General features: G+C 42.9%; 1 protein-coding gene across 2 annotated transcripts in view; it reads left to right on the top strand.

Moving 5' to 3' along the window:
* Positions 1-15890, top strand: part of dab1a (DAB adaptor protein 1a) — a gene marked incomplete at both ends in the record, with an annotated part of 65013 nt that overhangs the window by 42334 nt on the left and 6789 nt on the right. For both annotated transcript variants that reach the window (XM_080473568.1, XM_080473567.1), the window contains 7 exons: positions 2382-2501; positions 2937-2975; positions 3414-3476; positions 4934-4987; positions 14187-14249; positions 14356-14452; positions 15348-15754. In XM_080473568.1, the coding sequence (XP_080329694.1) occupies positions 2382-2501; positions 2937-2975; positions 3414-3476; positions 4934-4987; positions 14187-14249; positions 14356-14452; positions 15348-15754 (843 nt within the window). The remainder of the gene's footprint in view (positions 1-2381; positions 2502-2936; positions 2976-3413; positions 3477-4933; positions 4988-14186; positions 14250-14355; positions 14453-15347; positions 15755-15890) is intronic.

Below are 15890 nucleotides of genomic sequence, written 5' to 3'. Positions count from 1 at the left end.
TTGAACATTAATCCTCTTGTGATATTTCTATGTTCAGTTCTTTGACCCATTTTGCTTTATTGTGTCACATGTTGTTTCCATTTGGTTTGTGAAACTCTTAATAGATACTGAAGATTTTTTATTTATTTATCTTTCTGTAGGATTCAGTCAAAATGTCTTTACGTGTTGGTGGTCTAACATCAGTGGTGGTTGTGCATGCTGTACCTCCAGAGATCTCACGCTTCCTCGTTCACAAAACTTCACAGTTTTTAAAAGTCTACACGTCATTCATAATTCCTCACAGATATTGACGTCAACTGCATCCCCTCTAGTTGGCGGCACCAGACATTAGCAATGGAGTTGTTGTGATTTCCAATATTTATACAAGCTCAGCTGTTTGTTCTCAGGCAAAAACCTTCCGTTACTGTTGCCATTTTTATTTTTGGCTTGTTACCCGTATTTATCTGTAATCACTCTCGTCCCATTTCAAGTTTGTGAGAGCCCATTATGTTCAGTCAGCTTGCTGCTGCCATCAAATACAGTCCAAAAATTCAATTTTTTTTTTCTGAGATTGAACATTTCTTACATGCTGCGAAGCTGCCTTGCAGGTTTAGAAGAGGATGAAGCAGTATTTTGTACACCTCTGCTATATTTTTACAAATTTTAAGTATTATGGTGACTGTTTTATCCTTGGTCTTTAATAGCCACAAAGCAAACAATAGAAATGACATTCGCTTTCACAGTAACTGAGCCTGAAATGTGCCCCTGTTCACTTCTGATATACTGACACTGCACGGTGTTGTGGGATACAATTACAGTGAGTTGTGGCAATATGTTGGGCGAGATTGAATGTTCTGGCCCCAGCCCTCAGTGTCAGGAACACTGCCGTGGCGACACAGGGCTCCCTTTGAAATGAGAGCGACTGAGGTTATAGTCTTCATGTGCAGCGCTCAGACTGGGATCAGCATGGCTTTAGCCCAGACATGACGAGCTGGTGGGTCACGTGAAGCCCCTGCTCATTCCTGACAGCCAAATTTCAGGAGTGGAAAAATGACTGATTTCACAGATGATGACAGGAGGATTTTCATTTGAACTGCAATTGAAGCACATATGAATTGTAATAGCTGTATTATGTATGTATAATAGAATTTCTTGTCTCGTAATTACATGGAAAATTTAACTAATAAGTGACGATCGGTCAAGTCAAAACTTTCTATTCAACACTACATAAGGTGGACGACAAGAGGAGAAGTCAGTATTCAGTGTCATCACCTTTTGTAAGTTTTTCAAGCAATTTTGCTGGACGTTTGTCTAAAACATCTTTTATATCTAAAGGCATCTAAAGTTAATGTGGGCAGGGTCAAATGTTTTTGTTTATAGGTGTAATCCCAAACAAACTCCAAGATGTGGCAGCAGGACCATAACGTCTTGGATTCCTGATTCCTGCTTCAATAAGCATGAATAACAACATACATTAGCTACATAAATGGTTGATGCCTTCGAGAAATAATTCAATGAAAACAAACCCGGAATCAAGCTTTTGTTTTATTAGTATTTGTGTGCCGGAAAAATGTTTGGTATTGAAATAGACAGTGGGCATTCTCAGTCAAGTCAAAAGTCAAAGTCAAAAGCCTTTATTGTCATTGTCGTAAAAAACAAAAGAATGAAATTGAGTGGCAGCTCCCTAGTGAAAAACACAGAATAAATACAAAACAAAAACACAGAATAAATACAAATTTTAAAAGATAACAGATTAAAAGAGGTAGATCTGTGGCTATAGAGAAAGTCACCAATAAAGTGCATGGGAAGTGGGTATTTATGAATAGCTCAAATAAGATTTTCTCAAACTGTCTGTATTCGCACAACCATGTCATCCGCGCACTCGTGTGACATTGTGATATTAGACTGCAGATTTTGAGCCCCAACAAGATATATCACCATGATTGCTTTCCTTTCCTTTGTGACAGGCCAAAATCACACAGTGTAGATGCCCTAAGACACTGGATATGTGATCGAGATCATTGTAATCTGTCACAGAGCAAATCTACAGTCAGCCAGAGTCTCGCGGCCGATGCATGGGAGAATAATGGCATTTCTTTTAAACATGCCGAAAACCCTTGCACGCCAGCGGATGTCCTGCAAACCCTCGGCAGCTGTGGTTGCCAAGCACAGACATGGGTCTCGAGGGGAAACTATCAAAAGTGCATGGTAGTCAATCACAGTAAAACTACAACAAACAGTCGTGATGCAGTACTGATCGTGTGTGTGTTTGTGTGTGTGTGTGTGTGTGTGTGTGTGTGTGTGCGTGCGTGCGTGCGTGCGTGCGTGCGTGCGTGCGTGCGTGTGTGTGTGCGCGTGTGTGCGTGCATGCATGTGTGTGTCCTGCGTATGTTTGTCTCTAGGCTGAGCCTGTGATTCTGGACCTGCGGGACCTGTTCCAGCTTATCTACGAGATAAAGCAGAGAGAGGAGATGGAGAAGAAGGCCCAAAAAGACAAACAGTGTGAACAGGCGGTCTACCAGGTATTCTCACAAGCCCCTTTTTTTTTCTTTTCTTTTCTTTTCTTACTCATCTGCTTTTAGTATAACGAGCTTCATCTAAGAGGCTCTTGACAAACGAGTCAGGTAAGACTTGAAAAAAACATCAAAGAACGACTTGCAGAGCACCAACTTTCAGACCTCATCAGTGGCACCATCTGCCCATTGTGCTTTTTTTCCACCTTCCTCTGTTCTGTCTTCTCTACATCTTCTATTTAATTTCTCTTTATCTCTGTCTGTCTCGCTCTCTCTGATGATTGCCAAATGATTGTCTGAACGCCGGGAAGCCGCTTGCGTCTTGCTGTGCTTTCCGCCTACTCTTTTGACTCCGCTGGCTTAACTCTTCACTTCTTCCCACTCCCCTGTCTTTTCCTCCCCTCTCCTCTCCTCCACTGTGTGATTTCTCTTCCCCATCTGCAGACGATACTGGAGGAGGACCTGGAGGACCCGGTCTATCAGGTAACTTCCTGACCAATCACATCCCCGCTGTCACCTGCTGCATCTTTAGCCTGTCGGCTTGCTCCTCTCTGTGTGCACTGTGGGGAGACTGCTGCTGCTTGGGGACAGTGTGTAATGCAGTTTGAGACTTCTAGTTGTGTATGGGAAAAGTGCAGTTGGACACCCCAGATGTTTTGGGGTGTGGAGCTGCGGACGCACGAATAGCTGTATCTTTTTTTTTTCTCAGCTGCTGGAGGTATTTATTTGCTGCTTTCAGTTTCCTTTGTGTTTCACTGGACTCTTATTTTTGAACTGCTTTTTTTAATGAGAACCTATTGACAATGCTGTTTGACTAATCACCTCTGCAGTTTTACCACTTTTCTCTCTTTTACTTTATCTTTCAATTACCTTCCTGCTTCTCTCTTTTCTCCCCTCTTCTCTCTGCCGCTGATGTTGTAGTACATTGTGTTTGAGGCGGGACACGAGCCCATCCGTGACCAATCAGAAGAGAGCATTTATCAGGTACTCACAAGCTCATCTTGTTCGCTTGTGTTTTCCATAGCTTTAAACTATTGTTACTGAGGTTAAGTTGCTGACAAGAAGTTCCAGAAAGCATTTGAGATGCTGAGATTTCATCTACTTTTTACTGGCCAATCACTGCCAGCTTCATTACTCTATAACGCGATGAATAGATCGTGGCCGGCTCATGAAATTAATTGCCTCTGATTTTTACAACTAAAATGTAGATACGGGAAAGAAATGGCCACAACAATCAGAGGCAAAACTCCAGCCAACCCTCTCCAGAGGGCTCTGACCGCTAAAGCCATCTACCCCAGGGAGAGGAGCCGTTCTCTGGGTGTTCTCCGCAAAAACATGGGAAGATCTCCAAGGGATGAAGGGGGAGGGGACCGTATTGAACGGAGGAGATGTGGAGGTTATTCCTGGCCTGCGTGAAAGGCGGACCTCCTCCTCTTTTCCGTGCCTCCCCTATTTTTTTTTTTTCTTCCCGAGGAGATGAAAGAAAGCGGGGGGAAGAAAGATTAATCACCATCCTCCCGTTTGATCTTTAAATAAAATGGATTGAAAATAGAGGCAGCGGCTGGCGCGTGCACAATCATACACAAACAAAAACACATACAAAAACCACCACCCCCCCCTCCTCCCACACACACACACACACACACACACACACACACACACACACACACACTTACTCACAGGCGTTAGAAACGTGAGTCTTCGCCAGCCTCCAGCCACAGAGGAACTAATGTATGAATAAAGATGGCAGCTTCTGGAAATAAACATGTGAAAGAAGTAAACAAGGAAATGAAAGAAGGAGAAAGAATGAGACAGGCTGTGCTAGATAGATACCCACATATGTTTCATCGGCACTGTTATTCGTTCACCGTTCGGTCTGATTAGAGCATGTCCAACTGGGGAAGAATGAAAACTTTATTTAAACCCGCGTGTCAGTCTGGGAGAAAGCCGTCCACAGGAATCCCAGGATTCACACATATCAGCATTTTGCTATCACTGCTCATTGTTTCTTCTCATTACACACACTGCCAAATCTCTCTGCCTGTGTGACATAGAGATATTACATGTCTCGACGTGTGTGACAATCTGAGTTATTACACGTCTGCGGGTGTGATAAGCAGCCTTATCCATCCTTTCGTAGAAGGAGAGAGTCACAGAAAGAGAGGGAGACCATCACCGGGGGCCAATAGTCTGCTGATTAACCTAGTAGATGAGCTCTCTCGCTGTAGATTTTAATTCTGATTATCCCCACGCACACACTCACACAAACGCTCAACTAGTGATTGATATGATTCCTGACGAGCTCCGTTCCTGGGTTTTAATATCGACATCCATAGTGTGTGTGAGTGTGTGCGTGCGTGCGTAAAGTTTCCGTGCTTGATTAATCCAGAGGTAACACACTCTCTTGGCTGTTCTTCGAATCTGTTTGGTCGGATGTGTAGGTCCCTACCAGTCAGCAAAAGGAAGGGGTCTATGACGTCCCAAAGCGACACCCAGTGAGTGACCGAGAGTTTTCCCATGTCTGACCAAACTGCCTCCCCCCTCCCACCCTCAGCCTGCCTCTCCCCCTCTCAGACAAACCTCTCAGCTCAAATACACATGAACAGAGTTAGTTTTTTTTGCCTTTGCTGAACCCCAATGTTCACGGACATTATTACACAGTGATCTAGTGACTCGTTTACCCCTCCTGAGAGGTTTGCTGGGATCCAGTGCTTCATGCAGTGTGCCGTACTGTTGTACATCTTGTGCTGTAGCTGTGGCGGCTGGTGCCCTCCGCCTCCTCCTCATCCTCCTGCTTGTGCTCCGTGCTCCGTATGGCTAACCGGAACTGTGTGTGTTTGAATATGTGTGTCGTGTCAATTTGCTCAATGAAGCATGCCGTGCTCTGGTTTGCCAGAGGTGAATCAAGTAAAAATCTGCATGACCTTATTACAGAGCACACCAAACACATGTTTTGTCACGCGTTCTTTTAATGGCTGCAAATTCCATGTCTCAATAAAAAAAAAATGCTGCATGGCCTCATACAGTATTTTTACATCCGTGTGTCAGGATGTGTTGAACAGTTTTTTCACCCTTTCCTCATGGACGATTGAGAACGTTTGCAGTGTGACTGTTTCCCTGTGTGCAGTTTGTGTGTGGTTTACTCGCATTACTGTTACGAGATCACGCTGCCGCTGGTTATAATGAAATGATGACCTTGACCACTGTCAGGTTGCACTATAACTCAGCTGCTTTTTATCTGCCTATAAAGAAACTAGTTATATTGCAGCCTGATTTAATTTGCTAAAATCTTCACACTCACACTGATCAGACTGCTGTCCTGTGTGGGTGGGCTTGTATGGGTATGTGAGCGTATCGTATATTAGCACCTCCTCTCATGCTGCGGTTCCAGAGTCTAGCGTCTCTATCTATTTTTCTCTGCAGTTTTTTTTTGTTTTTTTTTATCCACCAAATCCATAAACCACTAAAACTGGACTCCTCCACGTCACCACTGGCAATCACTATCCCACTCTGAATTTCAGTGGGCTGGGAATCAGTCTCGTTGTTTTCTGGCTGCACATTATCCTCCGATGTGGTAAGAAGCTTACAGGCGCCACAGTACTTCTGTTCTGTCCTCACCCAGCCGACAACACATGCTGCTATTTGGATTGCCTTTGTGTTGGCAGGTGTCTGAACGTGAGCAAATCCAATATTTCTCTCTTGTTGTGCAACCAATTGGACAAGTCGTCCATTCTGGTTTGAATAACACAAATTCAAGTCTTTTCTGCTTCCCAGTCAGTCAGACAGAGAAACGATGGGATAAATCACAGATTACAATTGGATCAAAAAAAAAAAAAAAAAAAGAAGAAGTCAGAATTCCCTCATGAAAGACAACTTGTGTCAAAATTTGAAAGTACCTTGATATAAATTTAGTACAAATTCAGGTTTAGAGGGTAGAAAACTGCTGTGACGCTGCGTCTGCCATTGATTGAATCTTTCAAGCATGTTGCGCATCAGTCAATAATGTCACAGCAGGTCTTTTCCACCAGAAATCGACCTTCACATCATTTGGTAAATATGAGCAAACTCCTGATGCTCATGTCAACCTCACAGGTCGGCATGAAGGAGAAAGGTCTGAGTTGCGTGCTCCTATGAACAGATTGAACTTTCCGTTTGTGTGAATTCTGTTACCTAAGAGTCGTAACATGATTGACAACCCATGTCAACAGGAGTGTTCAGATGCGTTTCTTTCTGAATACATTTGCTGTGGAAAGATTAAATAGTGAGCTTAGTGCTCACAAGTGCAAGGGAATTTGGTAACACGTAGTTTAAACTGTTGGTGAAGGAATTTAACAAACATAGTGGAGAGTAATAGAAACAAATCTGAATTTGTTTAAAATAAGCAATATCATAGATGATCTGTCGCACAGTCAACACTGTGGGAGAAAACAACAGAAATTTGGAAAATAGAGGAGCAGCGCCTCTGCACAGTAACTGAAGACATTTCTTCGAAAAGATGAGCCATATATCAGACATAGTCATAAACAATGCAATTGGCTCCAGCTGCTGTGAATCACATTGCTTCTAAATTAGTTTGCTCCCAATATTTTGCCCATTCTGGTAGACACACCCGAAATTGCATATTCATTAAGGCAAATGTGCTGAATGGGCCATACGTGTTATTTTGCCCATCTGTCAGATGTAATCCGTCAGAGCGCCCAATTAATAGATCAGCTCCCATGTGTGTTTGTGCACAAAATCAGTTCATTTTAACATGTTGTACACACTTAAACCTTAAGCCAGGCTCCTTGTTTTGGCTAAATAGCAACAAATATACTTGTGAATTAAATTTAGTGAATTTAGCAGAGTTGTAATAAAGCTGAATCTGGTGTAATTTGAATTTAGCTTGTTTTTAACTTTACAAATGTTTGATTCCTGACCCATTTTTGCTTATCTGTAATAACTACACTTCTTGCTGTTGACTAGCAGGATATTGTTATTAATCTCAGAAAAGTGAGCAGAGTTTAACATTTTTATTTGTAATCGATTTGGTATCAACTTCCTTAGCACTGGATGTCTACTGTCTTCTCTACAAAGAGACTGGCAGCGGCGTTAGATGATATCAGAGTCGTATGTTTGCTCGCTGCACCTCAGACGAAATGATCCCATCATGAAATGGGACCCGATTGTCTACAGCGGTCGCTTCTGCTGTTTACTCTGTCACCTCCTTAAGCGATGGCAAATCAATAAAGCATACACATACACACACACACACACACACACACACACACACACACACACACACACACACACACACACACACACACACACACACACACACACACACACACACACACACACACAAGGCCCTTTCAATCTACTGAGCTCTTGACCCTGTGAGACCTGAAAGAGTGTGTTGAATCAACAGAAGCCCCTTGATAACACCGAGAGTCCCCGTGCAGAGGTCAGTCCATTTCCACCAGTCAAACACACCAACTCGACTGAAACACATAATTGACACACTCTAATATGATAGGACTGTGTTGGTCTATACTACCATATATAGCATTGCAATATTTTTGATCTTGGTTATTGATATTTCAATTATACAGCTGAAAGACAAAACTGCTGTTTTAACCACACATTTACCCAATATGTGTGTTTTGTTTTTGTTTTTAAAAATAGAATTTACATGCAATAGACAAACACTAATACATACAATCGGTACCATAAGACAATGTAGTACTGTAATAAGTACAATTCTGTAGATAAAAAGTAACCTGTGGACTAAAATGATGATAGCCTGATTTTGTGTCCGTGCGTGTGTGTGTGTGTGTGTGTGTGTGTGTGTGTGTGTGTGTGTGTGTGTGTGTGTGTGTGTGTGTGTGTGTGTGTGTGTGTGTGTGTGTGTGTGTGTGTGTGTGTGTGTGTGTGTGTGTGTGTGTGTGTGTGTGTGTGTGTGTGTGTGTGTGTGTGTGATTGCATGTGGCAGGTCAGCAGGGTTTTTCAGTGTGTGCCAGTGTGATCAGTCACACAGCAGGGGACCAGCAAGGTGGTGTTAATTAAAGGGGCCGCGTTAATTGTATGCAGAACACATGCGCACTGGTAATTACTGTTTCTCCCGAGATGGCTAATTGATAGGTGGCGATTGCACTGATAAAGATAAAGGGCCGGGCGAAGAGATGGCAGGGGAGAGCTGACTGGCACGGCAAAAGAAAAACAGGGATGGACAGAGAGAGCAAAGGAAAGACAGGTGGACAGAGAGAGCAAAGGAAAGACAGGTGGACAGAGAGAGCAAAGGAAAGACAGGTGGACAGAGAACTCGGCTGCAGCAGATTGAAGCTTTCAAGAAAAGAGCAGGTAATTCAAAACTCTCAGTGAGATATTTATTTGATTGAAGGAAGGCTCTGTATATCACCCGCCAGACGTATGACCCACAGGCCTAAACCAGTATCCCAGAAGGTCCATTCCCGATTATCACCATAAGCCCCCATAACACAACACTGAAACCTGGGCTGAAACTAAATGACCGTATTGCTGGTAAAAGTAGAATTTGCTTCAAAGCCAAACTGTGAGGTTCTATCGGTTAAATCAAACATGCATGATGAAGGCGGCAGAATTCTTGTGCCACGAGAAATGACCAGCTTCTGCCAACATTGGTCTAAAGAAAAACACTGTGGCGGGGGCTATTTTAGATCTTTAGGCAAAATTGGAAAACCAAATCAATTTGGGACGACCTTTCACTGTGATTAGCATCAGGAGGCATCGTTAGAAATTCCATAATGTTGAAATGTTGCACCTGTCACAGCTCGAAGACCTGAACACGTGAAAAGTTTGTTAAAAAAAAATGGTATTCAACTAAATGTAGAGTTTCTAACTTCTACCTATTTGCACTAAAACAAAGGAGGTAAGAATTTAGAGGTTTCCTTGTTCATTGGTTTTACACTTCATTGTTTGAATTGATCCAGTCCACTCACGATGCTTTCTCTCCGAGTGAGATGTGTGTATTCTTGAAATGCCCCCCTGACAAAGCAATTCCAGTTCTCTTTGCCCCAGTAGGGGTAAAATATCTTAATCAATCTTTGCAATCCTAGAGCGACAGTTCAACCTGCTGTCCTGATGATGGAGAAGCCGGCTGCCTGTATCTTAATCAGTCCAACTTTAAACACTAAACCTTTAGTTTTTACTTTATTACAATACATTCATTAATAAATCAAGAGCGGTAGCACAGTTTGTTTTCTTTGACCTGGAAGATGTGATATTTTTGTGGTGCACCCTACGAATAACGACAATACTGGCATTTTTTCTTTCTTGTTTTATCTTATTTCAATGGCGAATATTAAGTCGAGAAAACAGCAAACAGAAAAATGGGCTGCATTTACAGAACTGATTAGTATTGAGAATCTGTTATTGTATTTCAGCACTGGGTAATGATGGCCATACCTCATGCTTTCCCCCAATACACTCAGCAAGGCCGCTATGCACCAATTACTTGCTTTGCCAGCTTATTTTGCACACATCATGTTTCCAGTGTCGATGAAAGGACTGACTGAAGGTGAAACTACTCTTGCACAGTTGGGAGAGGTGGGAGTATGACTTGTACACGGCGAATGTAAAATATATAAATATATAAAAATCTACAAGTGAGGCTCTTTCATGTGGTTTTCTGTGGTAATGTAGAGGTTTAAAGCCTTAAAGGGTGCGGCTTTCTATCCTGTAATGTCACATACTCCCTCCCTGTGCTCTCGGGTGCGGCGTGTCGGTTAATCCAGCTGTTCTCTCTGTGCCTGCTTGCCTCTTTAACTCACACTGCAGTTCCTCACACGAGGGAACAGGCTTTAGTGAAACACAAATGCGGTTTAAACTTCAGATCAGTGCCAGTTTGAACTGAAGGTAGGGATGATTTCTAAACCTCTTCAAATCGTCTTTGTTTCAAAGTGTGGCAAAAAGTACCTCCCTCTATGTGTTTGTTTGTGTGTGTGCGTGTGTGTGTGCGTATACCTGCGGAGTCATTTCACCCTCTCCCTCACACACACTCTCTGTCTGACTGAGTGTATGACAAATAACTGGCGTGTATGTGTGTGAGCACATTCCCATCCCACCTTCCATCTAACACTGGGGTTGTGATTGCAGAATGGACGTCCAAACACCCCCAAACATCTTCATCACCAACAGCATCATCATAATCATGATCAGCTCTTCCAACAACAGCAAACTCAACAGCAACAGCAGGCAGTGGCAGATTTGATAGACTTAGACCTGAAGATGACGACGCAGGTAAGGTGCTATACAACCGTACAGCAAAGTACTTTGGTCGTTGTGGTTCAGATGAATGCAGTGCTCAAAGCTGGAGTTGTTGCAAGTATTGATTATCGGGGACATGCCTTGCTTTAGGTTAGCCTTTGTTTTCTCTTTTGGTTGTTGTTCAAATTTATGTACAACCAAGAGGTTCTCAACATACAATATAAACGAAGTGTCAAAGGAGGTTAAGATGATAGTTTTCTATAAGATGATAGAGGCATAAAACAAGGATGAAACATTACAAACACATTCCAGCTAATAAAATAAAAAGTAATGACTGAGACTAGAGTGGGCAGTTTCATTGATAACAACCAATAAAACCAGAAGACGCTGAAATATAACAGGTCTACTCTTATTGGATAAAGTGTCTAAAATAGAAATAGAGTGCCTAAAATTGTTTTATTAAGTAACAGACACCAGATATAGCTGCAAGCACTGAGGATATTTTAGCTGTACAAATTTTAAAATGAGAATAATTGAATTGTCCCCCCCAGCTGTGCCGCACCACTTTTGTTCATCTGTAATCCCAAGTAACCCCACGTCTTGACCCCTGTCCTTTATGAATAAAACATGCGACCCTGCTGTTTCCCTAGCAACCAGGTTCAGGTGGGAGTAAAGTTGAATAGAGTAGGAGTGCGCTTGTGCGTTCAAACCTGCATGTCTCCGCGTGTGGGGGGAGAAATAACAAGGGTGGACGAGCCAGTGTAGAAAAGAGGAAAAACTCTCCTATTAGCTCCAAGCGGAGGTCCTTTAAGGGCGGCGGTGTGGACATAAAGGTCAGAGTGTCTGTCAAAAAGCGGCAGGGGTCAGGGGTTTAGCAGACAGTGGCGGTCATCTCGCCTGCGGACGCAGTAGTCAAGCCGCTCACGGCGCATTAATAAAGCATTCCTAACACTCTGATAATCACAGCACCCTGACCTCACCACCCAACCACCAAACACAGAAGGAATATTGAGTCGAGAGAACTAAACGTGGACAGAAAGTCTATAAATGTCCGACTTCCCGCAGTGTTTGAACACTCACTGCAGCCGCTGGTTTTTCTGTTTGAAGAATGTTAGCAAAGGCTCTGTGTCATTGATTCAGAGTGCACCGTGTCATGATATCTCCCAACTGCTGTGGACACTTATTTTATAATGTGAGTTGGAGGTGCCATATATCTTATGATATTTTGTTTTGTTAAAAACATTATAACTTGAAAGCATCAACAGAATATGGAAGAAAGAAAAAAAAAACTACACCCATAACAGTATTTGAAAGCTGTCTTTGTTTTGTGTCATAGTTTTTTAAGTTAGCGGCACAATTGAATATGAATACCACGTTAAACCGTGTAATGGACTGAGGAGTCTGTAACACGTGTTTCCCCATGTGACTCTCCCGCCGTTCTGTAGTGAGACCTCGTAGCCTTTCACAAGATTATATGTAAATAGTTATTTTAGAGTTTCTTGAACAGCAGACAATCTTTCAAATGGACTCTTATCTTGCCGTGTGACAAAAGTAACTCCTTCAATAATTCATCGTTGGAAATATGCGACACGACCGTCCATGTCACTGACACGAGCCTTTGGTAAGACAGTTCAAAATGAAAAACGATACAATCTTCTGTGAAAATAGAGATTTATATTCATTGTGGACAAATCCATCTTTTACTGCCAACAATGTAAGTTTATTTAACTTTATGTTCAATGTGTGGACAAAATATTATCGAAGAGCAAAGCGAACAGCTAAAAAGAAAAAAATCTTTTCTTCCATGATCTTTAATTTAATGACCAAAAGCAATATGCACATTAGTATAAGCTTTGTTGTTACTTGGCCGTTTCTATGTAGAAAAATAAAAAATTAATAAAAAGCGTCCACACATTAGTGTGGTCTCTAATTCTTGTTCAATAGGACCAACCAATTACAGAGATTCTCCAGCATGGCACTTTTTTTTTCTCAATACTGTCAAAAAGTAATATATTAACAGTGATACTGTACAGTTGCTATATATTGAAGGTTTAAGTTATCATGATAAATGGGAATACACACTTATCACAATTGTGCAGCTCATAATTTGGTTAGCCTGAGTATATTTTCAGTCATTAGAGGGTTGATATAAAACTAAAGAAAATTACATTAGTTTACATTCATTTAAAAAAAAAAAAAAAAAAAGTAATTCTGTATAATGACGCCAAAAAAACTGGTTTCACGTTGCAGTGGGTCTTAAAGTGTTACATAAAACTCAAATAGAGAGAAAACAAATTGTGGATTTAAAAGGTTGTTTTGGTTATAAAGGTATAGAAACTCCCTGCAGCTCAATTCATCAAGAATACAATCAAGTTTGGACTCTGGATCTAAATAAAAACTACAATTTTGTCTGAAGCAACCAAACGCCAACTTTAAACTGTTCAACCCTGAAGGTCTGATTGAGGACACCGGATGCTATAGTGAGTCACAACAGTCCCTTAAGACACATATTTAGGGCTTCTTAAATCTTACATACTGTCCCTTACTGAGGTTTATGGATTTATACTGATCAAAGCACTTCCATATTCATCCAAGTGGAAGCTCCAATTTCCATCTATCGTAAATATCCAGTGTTATCATTTGGGTTGATCTTTGATCATTTACATTCTACAGCAGCAGTAATACACTTTGCTTATTTGTTCCCTGCCTGTTTTGTAAAGAAACACGACCGTATCCCATAAAAAGCTAAAACTGTAAAAATTCATGCTCACAGATCCATTATCTGATAAATGTAAAAAGGACTGCTTGTGACCTGAGAGAGCGAATAAAAGGGAAGGTATTCTAAGAATATTCATTATCTCTAAAGAAATTATCCGTATCCATGATTTATGCAAATCTCTGACCATGTATTCAAGGTTTAAATTCCTTTATCAACTAAAAATAGAGCTCCCTTCACTTGCCTCTGGCCGCAAGGCATTATTAATGTGCGGAAAAGAGGGAGATACTAAAGAGGAGTATTATCGGCCAACTGTAAAAAGGAACGGAAAGAAAGAACGCATTCAAATCAAATAGAAAGGCTCCTTTCTTTGATTCCTACTGATTCCTCATAAAGCGCGGCACACATCTGCTCCAAGCTGGAAACATTAATGACCTGTCCGACAGCAAGACGCTGCAGCGGTAATGACGTTCAGGGTGTGGCATTCTGCTTTTTGATCAGGTGAAGCGTGATAACTCTTGGTAGGTATGTCATCATAATCATCTCATCTCATTATGCCATCTCTCCTCATCCCCTCTGTTATGTCCTCTGTGTCGCTGCCACAGTGTTCAGGTAGGTCCCGCTAACAAACGACAGCTACTCTGTGTTGCATGCAGTGTGTCATGCATGCTGCACTGGATCGTGAACGCTTCAGAAAATCGTACAGAGCCACCGACATGTTCGCCCGCTAACGTGCCCTTTGTCTTGATTCTTAGAATATCAACCAGTTAGAGATTTTTGGAGACATGTCTACGCCTCCTGACATCACCTCTCCGTCGGTGAGTGGCTGTCGAAGCGCACACCGCCCGCGATCTGCATGTTCTGAGATGATATCAGTTGTTTCGCTGAACCGTCTCTCTTTGCATCGCTCTGCAACCTGCACAGACTCCCGCCTCCCCGGCCAACACCCTCGACCCCTCGCTGGGCCTGCAGCCTCCCACTGAACTGTTTGCTCCCTTCAATCCGGCGTCTGTGCCCTCAGGTAAGACCTTGTTCGTTTTCTGCTTAAATACACCACTGCTACAAGTGAAGGGGAAACAAACGCAGCGGGAGAGGGGGAGTCAAGAACGAGGGCGATGGGAAGCTTGGCGAGTCGGGAGAGTCAGACGTGGAGGACAGAGGAGAGGGAGAAAGAGGAGGGCGGGTGTTTGTGATAAACAGAGAGGGAGGCGGAATAGAATTCAAATGTAGATGAGGGGAAAGAGAAGAAAAGGTGGGGCGGGTTGTGTGTGGACTATGAAGTGCATTATTAGCTTGCTTTCTCGGATGCTGCAGATTTACCTGTGGCTGAAGCAACCGCGGCGGTCAGAGGAAAGTAATAAAACATGCTGAGATGAATGTATGCACAGAGGCCTTCGAGAATCGGTTTATACGTCTTACTTTCACTGGATCTATTTTTATTTACTCCCCTGTTCACCTCATTTTGTCTCGCCTGTTCCTCTCTTTCTCTGCACATGTGTCAAAAGGGTAAATGTCAGCAGTCTCTCCTGTAGGTAACAACTGGAGACTAGAAACTGGGGGTTTAGCAAGTGTGTAATATAACAAGCTTCTGCTGATGAGTTTGAGTGATTTTAATGAGTGTGTGTTGAGCTCTGCCTTTTCATAATGACTCTGCCTCATTCTGGAGGTAATTATAATAGTTCACCATGACCATTAAGAGACACCGCATTAACTGCAGGCAGAAGTAGGCCAACACTCTCTGGTGATGCATGTGTTATTATCTGTGTGGGTTTTTGTGTAGAAGAAATGCAAAAGCATGCGCTGGGGAAATTGTAATCATTTTTCCCCCCATATTTTCTTACTTTCTCGTCTTATAAATAATGGATAGTAGAAATAATTAAGACGGCATTGCCGACATCTTTTTTTTCCTCCACCAGGTTATGTGACGATGGGAGCAGTACCTACTGGACACTGGTCCCAGCAGGCGTTTGCCGCCCAGACACCGCTGGCCTTCGGGGTCCAGTCTCCTCTGGGCCCGGTAGCCCAGGTGCTGCCAGGCGGCCAGCCTCTCATATGGGGCCAGGCAAACATCTTCCCCGCCACGCAGCAGCAGTGGGCCGCCATGGCAGCCGGAGCCTTCCCCCCCACAGCCTACCTCCCTGCCCAGCCCGTGGGCACCCTGCCGGCCGCCATGTTCCAGACCCTCACGCCCGTCACGCCCGTGACTCCAGCCGGTGAGAGCCAATTGGGAGCCGGAGCTGGCGCTTCGGCTCCATCCCCGTCGGCATCGTCGAGTCCACAGCACGGAGAGAGGGCGAAGAAGATTGGCAAGGAGATGTTTAAGGTTAGAAACTGACATATTGATCTTTCAGAGTCATACAAAGATCAGAACTGTGATGAGCTGAGAGATTAACTGTGTTGGAAAGGGCCAATATAGACGTGCAAATGACCACAGATGCCTACAAATGTGTTTTATTTCT

Source organism: Lipophrys pholis (genome assembly GCF_963383615.2).
Source record: "Lipophrys pholis genome assembly, chromosome: 10".
Taxonomy (NCBI): Eukaryota; Metazoa; Chordata; class Actinopteri; order Blenniiformes; family Blenniidae; genus Lipophrys; species Lipophrys pholis.
This window is presented reverse-complemented; position numbering and strand designations above follow the sequence as displayed.